This window comes from Myxocyprinus asiaticus, chromosome 9, assembly GCF_019703515.2.
Source record: "Myxocyprinus asiaticus isolate MX2 ecotype Aquarium Trade chromosome 9, UBuf_Myxa_2, whole genome shotgun sequence".
Taxonomy (NCBI): Eukaryota; Metazoa; Chordata; class Actinopteri; order Cypriniformes; family Catostomidae; genus Myxocyprinus; species Myxocyprinus asiaticus.
This window is the reverse complement of record NC_059352.1, coordinates 26734149-26750501: the sequence shown is the minus strand read 5'-3', so window position 1 is coordinate 26750501 and position 16353 is coordinate 26734149. Positions and strand designations below refer to the sequence as shown.

Genomic DNA, 16353 nt, shown 5'->3' with positions numbered 1-16353 from the left:
GACAGAATTAATGTTTCAAAACAGGTTCTAGTGTTAACAGTTTTCTTTAGCTATCTTTCCATTTGCTAAAAACAAATGGAAAAGCTGAAATATGACACTTACTTTTGCTCAGAGCCCGTGGTTTGGAGACACTGTGAAGTCCTGTATTGGCCAGGGTTTTTGTGAAGGTCTTGCGCTTATCCTGTTTTTCCAGGGGGGTGACGTAAGGGAGTTCTAGAGAACTGTAGAAAAATACAGACACTGAAACTAGGACTCAATGATCAGAGAAATATTTGTGAAGACTTAAGATTGTGACTGACATATTGGCCACCCCTAGAAACATTAGCATTAAGCCTGTTGAAATTTATAAACAAAAATCATACAGTGTAGAAATGGTCTTTATTCATAATCAGTATCCTATGTTATAGGCAAACATTTTTTTTATTAAAAACAAATTAGTTCTGCAACACTAGCATCACCAAACAGAATTGAAAAAAGTTATTTTCAAACAAGTATGAAAAACTCCTTCCCCATTTTCATTGCTTGGACAAAGAGCTGGTCCCATCCCACACCCAACTTATGCCATTGGTTGAGCCAATTTTATTATGTCCAGCCAAGTCAGGACACTCAAACAAACAGATTACAATCCATTTGGCGTGTCTAGTGACAAATAACTTCAGTTTTAAATACTGAACAAACCTGGATTTCTCCACTTGGTTCTCCTTCTTTGTGGCTAATTGTTTCTTATTTTTTGGTTTGGTGGGGGAGGGAGTAATTTCTTCTTTTCCATTGTCCATTGTCACTGTTTTTCCTTTCGCCTTCACTGGCTCCTGGTTAATATGACAGCAAGTCGTATAATCAAATAGAACATATAAAATATATACGTTACAAAACAAGTTCTTGGAATTTTTTGCCGGTAGTTTAATGTATATAGGCACATACCTCTTTAATATTGGCCTCCACGTCTGGGTTAGAGGTCTCTGTGGTTGTAGAGGAGCAGTCATCAATGTCTGCCAGTGGCTCTTTTGAATCTTCTCCTTGAGTCTTTCCCTTTGTTTTCCTCTCTTTCTCCTCTTTCTTTTTAAGAGCTTTTGTTTTATTCTTCACTTTCCCTTTTATTTCAAGCACTTAAAAAATAAGAAACCCACTAAAGTAAATTACAAGTAATATTCAGCATTTAGCAAATTACAATGACATCTGGGACAAATACTTGAACCATCTACCTCCCAAAGCATTTGCATTACCTTTGTTTTGTAATGACTGTTGTGAATTCTGTTCAGAAGACACATTAATGGCAGGAGACTCAGGCCTGTCAAGGTCTTTATCCATGGCAACCAGGAGTCTGTTGTAATCATGATCCTCTGTACTGTGGGACCTGTTGGATTGTGAGGGTCCTGAGCTCTGGAGGTCCTCATGGAGGCCTGAGCCCTGCTGCTGCTGCTGCTGCTTGAAATTCCGGGCCTTACGGTTTGTCAGCTGGTTGAGTCCCTGGCCACTATCTTTATTGAGCGAAAAGGTGGAGGAGGAGTGCATAGATCCAGAGCGGCCTGAACCAGATCTGGGCTTGCTGTCTGGCAGAATGCCATTGGAATTGGAGTTCGGACCACTTTGCCGACCCCCAACCCGCCCGCCACCGCCTGACCCGTACATTCCTCTTGTGGAGTTCTGGTTTGAGTCAGCAAAATCATTCAAGCTGCAAAAGATAAAACACTCTTAAAACTATTCACATAAAATTGTGGCACATAGCATAACAATGTAAAATAACTTCACTTACTTAGCATCACTTTGAATTCGTACAATTTCCCTGAGGTCAAATGGTTTTCCAGTCTCCATGGGAGAGTTGGATTCTATAGACAACCGTCGTTTGAAGGGCTCCCATATTCCTTGGGCCTCCAGATAGGCTGTGGCGATGACCAGTAGGAACATGGAGCTAGAGAAATATCAGATTGTTAATCATCTACTGATAAAAAGATTTAGCAATCTACTTTAGTGAACTCATTTGGGAAACTGGTACGCATTAGTGGTCATACACAATCGACAAATAGAGAGACCATACATTATTAACACTACAAAACGTACACAATATACACATCTATGGCAAGAATTACTGTAAACCCCAGGGTGTTTAGGCTTTGTTCACAATCAATCCACAAATCCAGACAAGGATTTTTTTTTTTTTTTTTGGTAGTGAAAAAACAAAAAGAAAACATTAAATTTGACTTAACTTGATTAATATGGTTTGAAATCTGATTTTAATAAAACTTTCTGAAATCCGTTTTAGTCTGAACAGTCAGATCAAGATTTAAGTATGTTTCTTTGTCATTGCCAACGTCAAACACAATGCAAAACATTTTTTAGGTATGATCACGTAAAACACTTATCAGGGACACAACTACCCATTTACAGGTGTATGCAATATGGTGCACACCATGGGGGCTGGGGAGAGATTGGGTGTCCCCCTTAAGAGTTATGCTGTCCGACCGTTGATTTACATACATTGCATACTAATGCCTCTTCCACTGCCTTATGCCTTAGCACCATGATGGACAAAAGCAGATGCAAAATGTCAGTCAACTGACAAAGCTAATGCTTATACGAAATTATGTACAATGTGAACAAAGCAGGCTTCAGAAATTTTTTGCTAACAGTGATCAGATATAAGAAATCAGATATGAGAAATGAGACCTCATAATGAGGGAGATGATGATGTATAGCTCAAGCTCCCAGCTGGGTCGGGGAAGAGTCTCTGCACACACTGCCAACATATGATACGGCAATGAGGCATTCAGCATGAACACAAATACTGAGCCCCCCGCAGTCACCAACTTCAGCTCCCGGATCACTCGAGATGATGTGAAATCTGGTGTAAACCTGCATGAAATCAGGAGATAATAGATTTGTTCAACAGTCAGACTTATTCATGTTTAGTCTTTGAAATCAAAATTGAACTCTCTTAATTCTGGCATGGATAGGACTTTAGGTAAAAACATTAACCATCTATACCAGAAAAAAAAAGAAAAAAGAAGTGCTGCACTGGTACTCTTTTAAAAAGGTAATAAAATTACTCACAGTATGATGAGGTCTTTTGAAGTGTTTGGGTTGAGTGCAAATTCTTCACAGTTGAGAACTTTGAATCCATAGCCCTCACATGCATTGCCACTGATCTCAATAGATCGGGTGTAAATTGGGAGAAGCCCTGTATTCTCCAGCCTGAAAGTCCTTCGAAGAGTAAAGTTTGGTTCCTTGGATTTGACTTCAAGACACATTGAGAAAAACAGGTTTTTTTTTTTTCATGATAATTTTAATAAAGGCACAAAATCTCAAATTATTTTAAAACAATGAAAACCTTTAACGTGCTCTGAAGGAGAGAAAAAGCTTCTTATAGTCCTTATAGAAATATGGGGACTGTAATACTTACAGTATTATTTTAATGATCCCCATAAAAGACTGGTAATTTTAAACAAATTAAACTCATGAAGGCCCTTTGAAAGAAATTACTAAAGGAAATGGCTTTTGTGAATATGTACATGTAATGACTAGGGGTGTATCTAAGGATGTGCGGAATGACTAATTTCACTGACGTTTAAACGAAAATGTTGAAGTAGACTAGTCTAAAATGAAACAAACCTTCAGAAAACAGTCAAAAATACAGCTGCGAGCAGCAATTAATGGGGTTCAAGCGGTTTAAGGCTTTTAAGCACGTGCGTAAAAAAGTATTATGTTTTATTTAGCAAGCATGTAACCACCTAGATCATAGATGGAATAGACCATTTACAGCCAATACAGGCAATTTACTAAGGAAATACATGGTTTTTAAAGCTCATAGCAACACCTATGGTCCAATCTCCATAAAAGTCTGCATGCTTGTTTAGAATCATGTGTCGCATGTGCTCACCTAATTTCGTGAAGTGCTGAGTTTTTGTTTAGAAATTATGGGCTTATTTGTACACTTGACCAAGGCCATTTTCTAAATGATACTGTTATAGCTACCCAAAGGGTAGAGAATCCAGAGAATTGTACTGAACTGGTTTTATTGAGATTGAGCGAAAAACCTAGGACTAGTTCACAAAAGTAGGTTTTTTACATAATCGTGAATATTTAATGAACGATTTGATTGACAGCAGTGGTTCTTGAGGCAAAGTTGTTCAGTATGAGGAGATCTAACAGATTATATGAATTATAGCTGCGTCCCAATTCAGAGGCTGCATCCTTTAAAGGTTGCATTCAAAGGCCGATTGCGTCACTGCTGTGCGACAAAAGCTGTCCCAATTCGAAGGCTCCTTCAAATGCGGCCTCCAAATGCGTCCTTCGTTTCCCGTGAAATGAAGGCTACAACAGATGAATCCTTCGCGGCCTTGCCTACCCCAGAATTCATTGCGCGCCAGTGACGACAGGATTTTTTTGAGAGAAATTGCCGAATTACACTTTTAAATGCAAGTACTGGGTTTCAACTTACTCAAATATCTAAAGATACAAATGTAAATAAAACAAAAAAAGGGGTTCAAATGTTGACATATCTTGCTAAGATGCGATTATATATAGTTTATACTCTTTATTATATACAGAAATGGACCATGGTGAAAATATTTAGACAGTTTGTGAACCCTGTTTTGTTTTCAGACAGTTTAATATAACTTTCAAAAAAGTCCAGTACAAACGTTAGTCACTCGGCAGCTTTCACAGTTGTTAGGTGACAAGAACAATCCTCCCAATTAACAATGCTGAGCCTGACCTTCACGGCCTTCGAAGCCGTGGCCTTTGAAGTCTGAGTCCTTCGAAGGATGCAGCCTTTGAATTGGGACACAGCCATTGTGTGTATGTGTGAAACACCACGTGATTACAGATGTGTAAAACTCGTTAGCGCCATCCATTGGCTGATTTCTTTCAAATTTCTCACAGACCTCTAGGGCCAGGAGTCGAACAGGTCCACTGAGTTTTGTGCCAATTGGCCTCCGTTAACCTTGTCTAATAGGTGCTCAAACTTCATTGGCCGATGGTGACCATGTTTTTTGAGATATGCCATTGTCCTCATAGACAGTCATGGCACCTTGGACAAAGACACTGCATGCCAATTTTCAACTCAATCAGACTAACGGTTGCGTAGTTAGAGCTTTTCATGTTTTTTCCTGTTATAACGTTTTGTTTTTTTTATTGTGACCTCAGATTGAGCTCATACACATGTGTGCAGAGTTTTATCACAACACTGCATTATATTCAAACATTAACACCTACAAAAATCGTGATAGCACCACCTATTGGCAGATTTTTTTTTTAAACTTTGCACAACCTAGGTCTAGGAGTTATAAGCAGTTTCGCGTTTTTGAGCGCTGTAGTGCCCCCCTATTGACCGATATGGCCGAGTCCGTGTTTCTGAGAAGCGAGCAACTATCATATGACCAAGTTTCAAGTCTCTAGACCTTACGGTTTGCTCTGCCCAATCAGTTTTATGGCAGAATAATAATAATAATAATAACAACAATTACAATAGGGTTTCAGCGCTAAGCGATTGAACCCCTGAAATAAAAGTGTTTGTGTGACCAATTTAAAATACTTTTTCAAATCCAACGCTAAATTCCACTGAAAAGGGGCATTAATTTGTGACGTGCTCGCCTTGCATTATAATCATTGTACATTAAATATAGAACATTATATACGCTTTCACTGAATCAATGTTAGTGAATATTTAATTTATAATATTTTATATTTAATTTAACAATAAAATGTATTGAAAACAATTGAATGAATAGTGCAGGACCAATAGAGCAACCCAGCCTGTTCTAAACAGAATTCACCAAGTAAAAGTTACTTAATATATTAAAACAGTCAGGACATTGTTGAAAATAATTAACAGGTAGGCTAAGCAAAATCTACAAGAGAAAAAAAAAAATGTGCTGAAAAGTTGCACGTATTTCACAATGTGCAGTCGTGCATTAGCCATTGATCTAATATTACAGCTGTTCGGTAAAGAACGTTAACTAATAACAGTTAGGATGTTAAAAAAAAAAAAAAAAAAAAGCTATAGGATAGAAAAAATAGGCCTGTGATGTAGCCTACAACAAACCTAATGTATTCTAAACATGAAGTGCACAAAGAATAAAAGATAGTTTAACCAGTTAAGCAGTCGGCACCTCATTGAAAATAGCCTTATTAATCAGCAACATTTTGACCAATAAAAGTTTGAACAACAAAGGGCGCAGTCATAATAGGCATATGCATCATGTGTTGGTATGATACGTGATGCATCATTTATCTAAATAACCATAAAAATGTGTTATGAACATTACATATTAAATTATGATGTTAACTGAAGAAGCACACACCTCCATCACTCGTTTACCATGAGGATTCAGATAGATTGCTGACTGTTGATTTGCTCTGTAATGTGATTCAAGTTTACTGGAATTGTAGTTAACATCTGGGAAGGGATCAAGATACACTTTGCGATCAGAATTGCGATATGATAAAATTTACCATCATCTCATATTGCTGCCCTGCTCAGACTGAGTCAAACACGCGCTTCACTCTGACGGAAGTGCAAAAGGGTCAGCGATCCTCAAGGTAATAGATCTATATGATTTAACATGTAATGTCTGTTAAAGCACACTTTAATAAATCGCAGCCTTTTGCATTTTAGATGGTTTCCCTCACCATGTAAGTGATTGTAATACAAGGAGCAGTAGTGAGACAGAGAAAGAGTTAAGTTAAAGAGTATTTTCAGTGCGAGAGTGAATCTGCTCTGCCCAAGAGAAAATTTAAGTTTACAGCGGTTTAATGATAGTGCTATATTAATCTACTATATCACGCTGAATATTATGCACAATAACGCTATAGAGGAATATAATCCTAATGTCAAATGTAATATCTAATTTGATTTCATCAGTAAATTTAAGTAGAGCCTTCATTATTGAACTGGATAAGCATGCGCTTCCATTAAAATGTACTTAAAAGAACATACTTTGATGAAATCGGTGACCAAACAATTGTAGAAAAATAAAAGTATTAATTTAGAATATTTCTATTCTGGTGTCACTATTGCCCTGTTCTGGGCTGATTTTTAGTCTCAGTACATATCTGATGGATCATAATGCACTTTAATAAACAGTATTTTAGTTCAGTTTTAAAGGAATGGAACTGTTTTGTTCACGTTTTAAAAGTAATAATAAAATTTAAAAAAAAAATTCAATCTTGATTCAGGCTTTTTAAACTCCAAATTCAAGATAACATGATACCTCAGCTTAAGCTTCCCTCTTGCTTGTTAAATGGGCAGGGTGTGTGACGTTGGCAGCAGGGCAGATTGTTAAAGGTAGGTTTTAGGGCAACACTGCGAGGCTACTGGCCCGACGGTGGGAACGCAGATCGATTTTGGTCTCGCAGCTCGAGGTCTGAGGCTACTGGCCCCGGCTGGCCAGTTGATAGCCCTGGCTCGCACTGGCCCAATAGTGGAAAAGCAGCTAAGAACGTGCAAAATGATTGTCAGGCTGAATGCACAAAGGCTGTTTACACAGTCTAGTGCTGTCACAGAGACTGGTGAGATATTTCAGGACAATTATTTCAGTGATATCTTTCAGGGAGAAGAAATATTTTCTGCATACCATTTAACAAAAAAAAAAAAAAAAAAAAAAAAAAAAAAAAAACGCTTACAGCCCCTTTAAGTCAACTGAAAACTACTTTTATTTCTACTTAATGTTTTAGGATGCTCACCTTCTGAACAGTCTCTGAGGAATGTCTCTGTAAGTTTAAACCTTAGTGAGCTGCCAAGACCTGGGGCTTTACCAGCTAGCTTCAGACTCTCTGTGGTGCCTTGACCATGGACCATGATCAAATCTACTACAGTCAGGTTGTTTCTGTGTAAACACGAATGACAATGATAAATTGGGGATGGTCTTGCCATTCTACTCAGATTGTTCATTTGGCACATTATGCTCACCTGACAACCAGCAGAGAGGAGACACTGTGATTGTTGATGGGTCTGAATCTCACATTGAAGGACTTCACCTCCCCAGGCATAAGGAGTAAGTTGTATACATAGGGCCGAATCAATCCTTCAGCAAATCCTGTGGAGCTCTTCATTACTGAAGACTGACACATAAACAAATAAAACATTAGCTGCCTAGAAACAGCAAAACCTGGGGATCATGAAAAGAATTGTGCAAGGTCAAGTAGAACAAGCTAAGCTGTCTGATCCATACAATAAAATGTCAGATCAGGGTTACAAAAAGTACTTACTTGGTTTTTCTGGACCTGAAATTCCAGTGTATTTATGTCAATGTTGATGTTAGACAACGTTTCTAAAGGGAAGCTTTAAGTGACAAGGAAAAGAGACATCAGACACCTGCTTTTCAGAAATCAGTGTGTTGTAAAACAAGACATCAAACATACCAATATGAAACAAAGCATTCACTCATGTTTCTTCACTCAAAACATTCACTTGGTGGTGATTTACCTATCAGCAAGTTTTCCTGTGAACACTGAGGGATTCGGGTAAAAAGCCACAGGAAGAACCTGAACATAGACTGGGACGTCAGCAGGGTTTTCTAGAATCACTTCTTCTTCCTTTGAAAGACAAAAGTTCTATCAGGACAATGTATTTGACTTGAGTGCAAATACAGCTTCATTTTTTTTACACAGTCCCAATGGAACACTTGATTCTAATTGGTCAATAGTGGCATTCTGTGGTAAAATATTTTTGTGCAATATTTGTTTTATTTTGTCAACTATTTTGTCTTGCTAAATTGTAAAATGTACAGTTTTTCTACACATCTGTACTAGTTTCACATCCTTTGTATCTCTCGGAGAACTCTTCTGTTTTATAAAATATTTCATTTCAGTTTATTTATTTGTTAAAGTGACATGTAATAAGCAGGATAATGTAAAGACTAGGGATGTGCGAGACTTGTCGACTAAACGGTTCTGATGCTGCAAGTCGACATTGGAATTACTAGTCGGTTAATATTTCCCCCCATTAAACTGATAATAATTTACACATTTACGTTTGGCTTTATATTTTTACAGAGGCTGCACTTAAATTACTGTCATATTAATGTTACATATTTTAAATAGAATTAATAATACAAATATTATTTAAAAAAAAAAGAGGCTATCTGGAGCAGATACAGAGTTTAATTTCACCTCAGGCTGCGCATGCTTCTTCCCTCTCTCTCTCTCGTGGCACGCGCAGGAAAATGTCCTCTTGCTAGACAAGCAAACTCAGCAAAGTAGTTATGAAATCACTTCAGTGGTGCGGGAATCGGCTTTCCAAATGTTTGAATGTCCCTATGGATGTTTTCATATTTTAGTCTTCTTTACATCTGTGCATGCTTGGATGTTATTTTTCCGCTGAGCACGCTTTTTCAAGTGCAGGATAGATGCTTCAGGTGAGTCAAGTCCCGTCTTTCACCAGACCATATCGACGGGTTAATTTTACTCATCAAAAAATGTATGCTTTTGAGTATATAGCCTAGAAAATAACTGTTTTAGACTAGGTATGCCATTTTTTTAATCTGCTTATTCAGGCTATTTTCAATGAGGTGCCGACTGTTTAACGTGTTAAACTATCTTTGATTCTGTATGCACGTCATGTTAAGAATACATTAGGTTTATTGTAGGCTACATCACAGGCCTATTTTTTTCTATCCTATAGCTACTTTTATTGGTTAACGTTCTTTACCGAACAGCTGTCATATTAGATCAATGGTTAATGCACGACTGCACGTCGTGAAATAAGCGTGACTTTTCAGCGCATTTTTTTCTCTCTCATAGATTTGGCTTAGTCTACCTGTTAATTATTTTCAACAATGTCCTGACTGTTTAAATATGTTAAGTAACTTTTACTTGATGATTTCCATATAGAACAGGCTTTTAGGGTTGTTCCAATAATCCTGCACTATTCATTCAACTGTTTTCAATAAATATGTCTATTGAATATTTGCTAACATTGATTCAATGAATGCGTGTCATGTTCTATATTTAAAGTACAATGATCACAATTCAAGGCGAGCACGTCACAGATAAATGCCCCTTTTCAGTGGAATTTGGCATCGGATTTGGAATAGATTAAGTATTTTAAATGGGTCGCATATTTTTTTTTAAATTGTTTTCTGAAGGATGGTTTCTCTTTAGACTAGTCGGTTACAAAACTTCCGTTTAAACGACAGTCAAATTAGTCGTAGCGCACATCCCTAGAAAAGACAGCAGTAAAGTCAGAATGTTTGTGTAACTGTATAGACAGCATTATAAGTCATGTGCAAAGCATTAATATGTCAGCTTGTCAGGGGGGCCTGGGTAGCTCAGCATGTACTGATGCTGACTACCACCCCTGGAGTCGCGAATTCGAATCCAGGGTGTCCTGAGTGACTCCAGCCAGGTCTCCTAAGCAACCAAATTGGCCCGGTTGCTAGGGAGGGTAGAGTCACATGGGGTAACCTCCTTGTGGTCGCGATTAGTGGTTCTCGCTCTCAATGGGGTGCATGGTAAGTTGTGCGTGGATCGCGGAGAGTAGCAAGAGCCTCCACAAGCGGAGTCTCCGCGGTGTCATGCACAGCAAGCCACGTGATAAAATGCACGGATTGACTGTCTCAGAAGCAGAGGCAACTGTGTCTTGTCCTCCACAACCCAGATTGAGGTGTGTAACCGCGCCACCACAAGGACCTACTAAGTAGTGGGAATTGAGCATTACATATTGGGGAGAGAAGTGGATAAAAATGAAAAAAATGCATAAATAAATATGTCAGCTTGTCTTCACTTACCGAGGAGCTGTTGGTGTTTGTGAGAGGGAAATGAATCTGTTGTGATGAGTTGACCAGCGAGGGCCACGTAAGCTGTGCTGAGATTCTGGCCTGCACGTTCTTCTGAAGATCTGTGTTCACTTCGAAAAAAGCTTCAACCCTAAACAAACGAGAATCATGTCACAAAATGATACAATACATTCACTGTGTGGTTATCAAAATTCATGGTTTCAAGCTCAAAGAGTAACAGACTTACTCAAGGCCTGACTGCTCTTTGAGCTCTCTCCATCTTTTCAGGAGGCGCTGATGTAGATCTACATCAGCATCCCATATGTCCTCCTGCATAACCAAACCATGAGGCCTGGACTCCGCTGCAGCCAAAACGCACAGGAAGAGTAGAGTATTCAGTGAAACACATACAAGAACAATTCAGAATAAAAAAATAAAGACTCAAAATGTTGAAAAAAAAAAAACAAAAAAAAAAAAAACATACATTTCAGCACAAAGGGCAATCCCACATAACAGTGATCACCACAATGCAAGCTGGCATCAAAATAAATGTTTGCTATCTGGAAAATGAGAAAAACATCAGGAGTTAATTTCAAAGACATAAATCACTCAACTTAATTCAAATTATGCTACAGTTTTAACTTGTATTCTTATAGTTATATGTATTCTGTAGGCAGCAGAGTATGTGAGTGGAGTGGAGCGGCAACAATTTCCCCTCCACGCTCAAAGCATTCTTTAATCACTCCGCACCAGCTTGTCTACTTCCCGCTCCTCGCTGGATTAGAGAAACCCTGCTCCGTGTTTGCTCCATGGCAAAATTAGCGCCTAACTACCTCTCCACTGTAAAGTTATTTCAGTATGCTTTTTAATATCACAACCTTCCATGCAGAAGGTGTATTAAATGAAAAATAAATACACAATACTAGAAGAAAAGCTACAATGTGCTTTATTAGAACACTAACATTAGCCCAAGACTAAATTAAATAATTTTTATAGCTTACTTTTGAAACATATCGGCAGCATTCTCTGGGTTTGATCAATTAAATAAATTGCTAGATGCAAAAAAACAAAAACAAAAAAAAAAACCCACAATAAAAATATAAATTACCAAATGAATTTTTATTTTATTATAAATTAACAGAATAAAAACAAAACATTAAATTAAATTAATAAATGAATTATATATATATATATATATATATATATTATATATATATATTATTATATAATTATATATCATACATCACACACACACAAAAAAAACATTATTAGGCCTATGTTCTATTATTGCACTTCTTTTAATTAACCTTGCCCTATAATTCTGTGAATGAAAAACAAAATACATTCTCAGAATGTTCTACACTTTTTTTATTTATTTTTTATCAAAACTAGATAAGACTGTCAAAACTATATGTCTAATGCAGAGTTCACTTTTAGAAATACTAGCGTTTTAATTTTTTACGATTTTAAATCTTCCTCTATTCGCATTTGTTGAGCTTCATTTGCAAATGTACAACGCATAAATTAGCCTATGGCACTAAAATTAATTTAGATGGCAATCAATTAAAATCAAACTACGCAATATTAACATGTTGATTAGTTCAGTTGGTGTTTTACATCGTTAAAAGTTCAATTCTATTTAATGCAGGACATAATAGCCTACAGTTAAGATTGAGATGCATTAGATTAGAATGTTGATATGATTATTCAAAATATTTAATAGGGGATATATGCATTACTGATCTTTAGATTTTCTCACCACATGTGAACGGATTATTATCGTGTTTTTTGGACATCTTTTAGGATTTCACAACAAACCTTTGATCGTGGCAATCACCTCCCCACTCGTGTTCTCCTTCACCATCCCATCATTCATTTTCAATATATGCCAGTTGACGTAAGAATAAAGAGACGAGACACAAGCATGTAGTCAAGTCAAGCTTTACCGCAAGCTTAACTCAATAATGAGGAGCGTGAAAAAGCGAAACTAACCTTCGCGCTGGAGGTCGAACATTACCAAGTGCCGCTAGATTTTAAATTAGTATTTTTTTTTATATCACATTCTTTCTGGTTATATCAGAAATTCCATCTTTCCTTCATGCCAACAGTGTTTAACACTGCTTAACACGTGGTGAATTATTGCATTAAGGTCCGTTAACAGGTGTTGTGCCCATGATGGAGCATTAGTGGAGCGCTCTTGGAGCGAAAGAAAACAATGACGCACTGATTTTTTAAAAACCCGCTCCTCGCTCCAGGCAAAATCATGCCGCTCCACTCCTCGCTCCGCTCACATACTCTGGTAGGCAGGTGCATTTTAAGTCAGAGTTGATTTAGTACAGTTTTATATTGCTGTACTTGGTCTGGCACCTTGGACTTTCGTCTGGGTTCCAACTCCACTTTGTTATTGCGAAGTCGTTTGAAGTAAAACCGGACGTCCTCAGTGAGAGAACGAATTTGTTGAAGCCTTACTTTCTGTGAAAAAGAACTCTGGATGCTGAACCCTTGGTGAACTACTTTTCCCTATAAACAAAACACATTGAAATACATAGCTGATGTACTTTGAATGGCTTGAAGAAATGATCTAATGAATGGTCTCTCTTGTCATTAAAAATAACAGTGGTTTGCAAAACATTTTAAATAAGCACATGGTGCTGAACACACAGAGTTGTGTTCAAACAGTGCCTGGTGGTAGAACAGGTGCTTTTTTTTGCAACATTTTAAAAACATACTGGAATTAAATACATGAAAATACAGGACATTTCACTGTAGCAAACTCACCGGAAAGGAAGGGGGAAGAATGATGTGTTTGGGTGAACAGCTTAAAGTTCCTACTGCTATGAGAGCCTTTACAGGGATGGTCAATATCTGCAAAAGATACCGATAAACCGTAGGTTTGGGGAGCATTGCTGATGGTGGCTATTGTGGTATTTGAAATAGAGATCCACACGCACAAAGTTCACAGGTTCTGGATGGACCACATACCTCATAGTCTGTTGTAATGTGTACAGCTCCATCATAGACTCCCTCTAAAGCTTTAGCCACCAAAGTGACTTTAAACGCTGCATAATAGCCCGAGGCTAAGATTACCTGCGAGGAAACAGACCAGCAACACTATAGTTATGAACACCTACACATACAAATGACAGTCCTTTAGGCATCCTGCTTTTCTTAAACACACATGCTTGCTGGATCACAACTGCATGAAAAAAAAAAGTCTTCTATTCACTTTAACAAAATGGAAAAACATGGCATATATGCAGGGAATCCCCTTACAATAAGGTCATCTTCATAATTAACACTAGTCTAATGAGGGAGGATATGCACCTGGCTATACTGATCATTAAATACTGGAATGTAGGCATCATAAAATATCAATAAGTTGATTATTGATTGGCACGTTATTTTATCAATATATTTTTGAAGCATGAATATATTAAGATTAGCCAACATTTAAATTAGAAGCCTAATTTGCGTGCTTTCCAACTCACTCAGTTGGGCTTCTGTGTAATGTCTGGCGTAATACCGTTGGGGGACCACAAGGGGGTGATAAAACATTTACTGAAGCAGGTCGCAAGGCACAGGTATCACAACATAGGACGGGTATTTTAGAGCTCCTTGCACTGGACGCATACACACAAAAGTATAGAAGGTTTTTCTACTTCAAGAACGAAAGTGACATTCAAGAGTTTCAAAGTTAGTGTTTAAAAATGGTTTAAACTGCACAAACTGAACGATTTAAACTTATTATGCAATTTCTCTGTATGTGTCTTTGAAGAGGTTTTATTCAAGCTGTAAAACCACAAAAAGATATACTTGTAACTGAAAATACATTGTGTAGTCTATATGAAAGATACATATACATATATGTAATTTAATGTGCCTCACCCAGCTTAGTATATCCCTTATACTATGGTTTTGGGCCTCTTTTACACAATAAATGAAAAATGCTTGATCATAACTTCTGCCCTTGCAGGAACCCAACAACCACAAATGTTGCGACACTTCTGCAACTTTACCGCAAGTACGGACTTGCAAGGATTTTGCCGGAAGTTATATGACTGCCTGCAGATATAATCAAATCTGTATACTTGGACTGCAATGTATGGCTAATTTAGTAGCACAATTACTAATAAAGTTATGACATTTCTAATCTTTAAAAAAATTATAAATAATTTACAAACATGACATGTGAATTAAGATGCAGAGAATTAAATTTGCACATTTACAAAGCGCTCCAATGTGCTTGACCATTGAAGGTATATAAAGGTTCATATTTCTCAGATACAGATAAACATCTTTGTTACAGCATATTATCAGTTAAAGCTCCATCTACAGAATCTGTGGCATGCTGTTAAATAACCCAGTAAATTATTTCATGTTACGACTAGCTCAAAAGCTATTTTTAGTAAGAAGAATATTGTGAAGTATTTTAATACTTCTGTTTCGAAGTTTAAAGACCACTACAAGATAGAGGAAAAATGTACACCTGCTAGATTTTATTAAACACAAGTTGTGGTAATGGACAGTAGTAACAGTGATTTAGTGAACACTGCACTCTTACAGTTTTGTACTGAGCAGCCGAGGTGTTTTGGAGTTCTCTGATTCTGCTCAGTGCTACACTTCTGTTCCCTCTTTCTGTGTTAAGCAACTCCATTGACAGACTATCTCCTGTCACCAACCATGACTTTATCTCCAACTGCAGGAACAAAAGATATTTCTTAAAAAAACAAAATAATAGAGAAAAGGCCATTCTGTCCTTATTGCTCACTCCAATGCCTCTTTAAAGAGTCATTTTTTGCTCACCCTTATGTCCTTCCACACCCGTATGACTTTCTTCTATCAGAAGGAGCAAAAAAGTAGACTGTCAGGCAGAATGTTAGGGATGGGGAAAAAGCATCAACATTCTTCAAATTTTTCCTCTTGCGTTTTCCATGGAAGAAAGCAAGTCATAGGGGTTTGGAAACCACATAAGGATGAGTAGAAGACAGAATATTTATTTTTGGGTAAACTAATCCTTTAAGGTTTAAAAAAGACTACGTAAAACTCAAATGATCTTCTCTACACAGCGTGCCCAATTATTAGGCAAGTGAGTATTCTGATCTTATCATTATTTCCATGCACATTTTCCAACTCCAAACCATATAAACTTGAATGCTTAATGGATTCAATAATTTTCAGGTGGTATGTATTTGTGTAATGAGGGAGGGTGTGGCGAAAGTGACTAAGATCTTATATCAAGGTGTGCATAATTATTAGGCAGCTTCATTACCTCAGGTAAAATGGGCCAAAAAAGAGATTTAACTGACAATGAAAAGTCAAATATTGTAAAATGCCTTTCAGACGAATGCAACACTCTTGAAATAGCTAAACTATTGAGGCGTGACCACTGTACAAACAAACATTTTGTTGCGAATAGTCAACTGGGGTGCAAAAAATGCATGGTGAAAAAAAGGGGCAAATTAACTGCAAAAGACTTGAGAAGAATTAAACATGAAGCTACCAGGAACCCATTATCCTCCAATGCTACTATATTCCAGAACTGCAACCTTCCTGGAGTGTCCAGAAGTACAAGGTGCCAAGTGCTCAGAGACATGGCCAAGGTCTAGAAGGCTGAAACACGACCACCACTGAATATATTCAC

At 37.4% G+C, this 16353-nt stretch overlaps 1 protein-coding gene across 6 annotated transcripts in view; it reads right to left on the bottom strand.

Annotated features, from left to right (window-relative positions):
• Positions 1-16353, bottom strand: part of LOC127446350 (transmembrane protein 131-like) — a 77698-nt gene that overhangs the window by 9622 nt on the left and 51723 nt on the right. For 4 of the 6 annotated variants that reach the window (XM_051707215.1, XM_051707217.1, XM_051707220.1 and 1 more), the window contains 19 exons: positions 15516-15548; positions 15274-15408; positions 13695-13799; positions 13491-13577; positions 13080-13232; positions 11197-11272; positions 10960-11074; positions 10725-10863; positions 8423-8532; positions 8206-8278; positions 7907-8058; positions 7681-7823; positions 3049-3232; positions 2665-2850; positions 1754-1909; positions 1224-1672; positions 922-1106; positions 679-809; positions 103-221 (listed from right to left, as the gene is read on the bottom strand). In XM_051707215.1, coding sequence (XP_051563175.1) covers positions 103-221; positions 679-809; positions 922-1106; positions 1224-1672; positions 1754-1909; positions 2665-2850; positions 3049-3232; positions 7681-7823; positions 7907-8058; positions 8206-8278; positions 8423-8532; positions 10725-10863; positions 10960-11074; positions 11197-11272; positions 13080-13232; positions 13491-13577; positions 13695-13799; positions 15274-15408; positions 15516-15548 — 2731 coding nt within the window. The remainder of the gene's footprint in view (positions 1-102; positions 222-678; positions 810-921; positions 1107-1223; positions 1673-1753; positions 1910-2664; positions 2851-3048; positions 3233-7680; positions 7824-7906; positions 8059-8205; positions 8279-8422; positions 8533-10724; positions 10864-10959; positions 11075-11196; positions 11273-13079; positions 13233-13490; positions 13578-13694; positions 13800-15273; positions 15409-15515; positions 15549-16353) is intronic. The other 2 variants (XM_051707216.1, XM_051707218.1) reach the window with 1 other exon arrangement.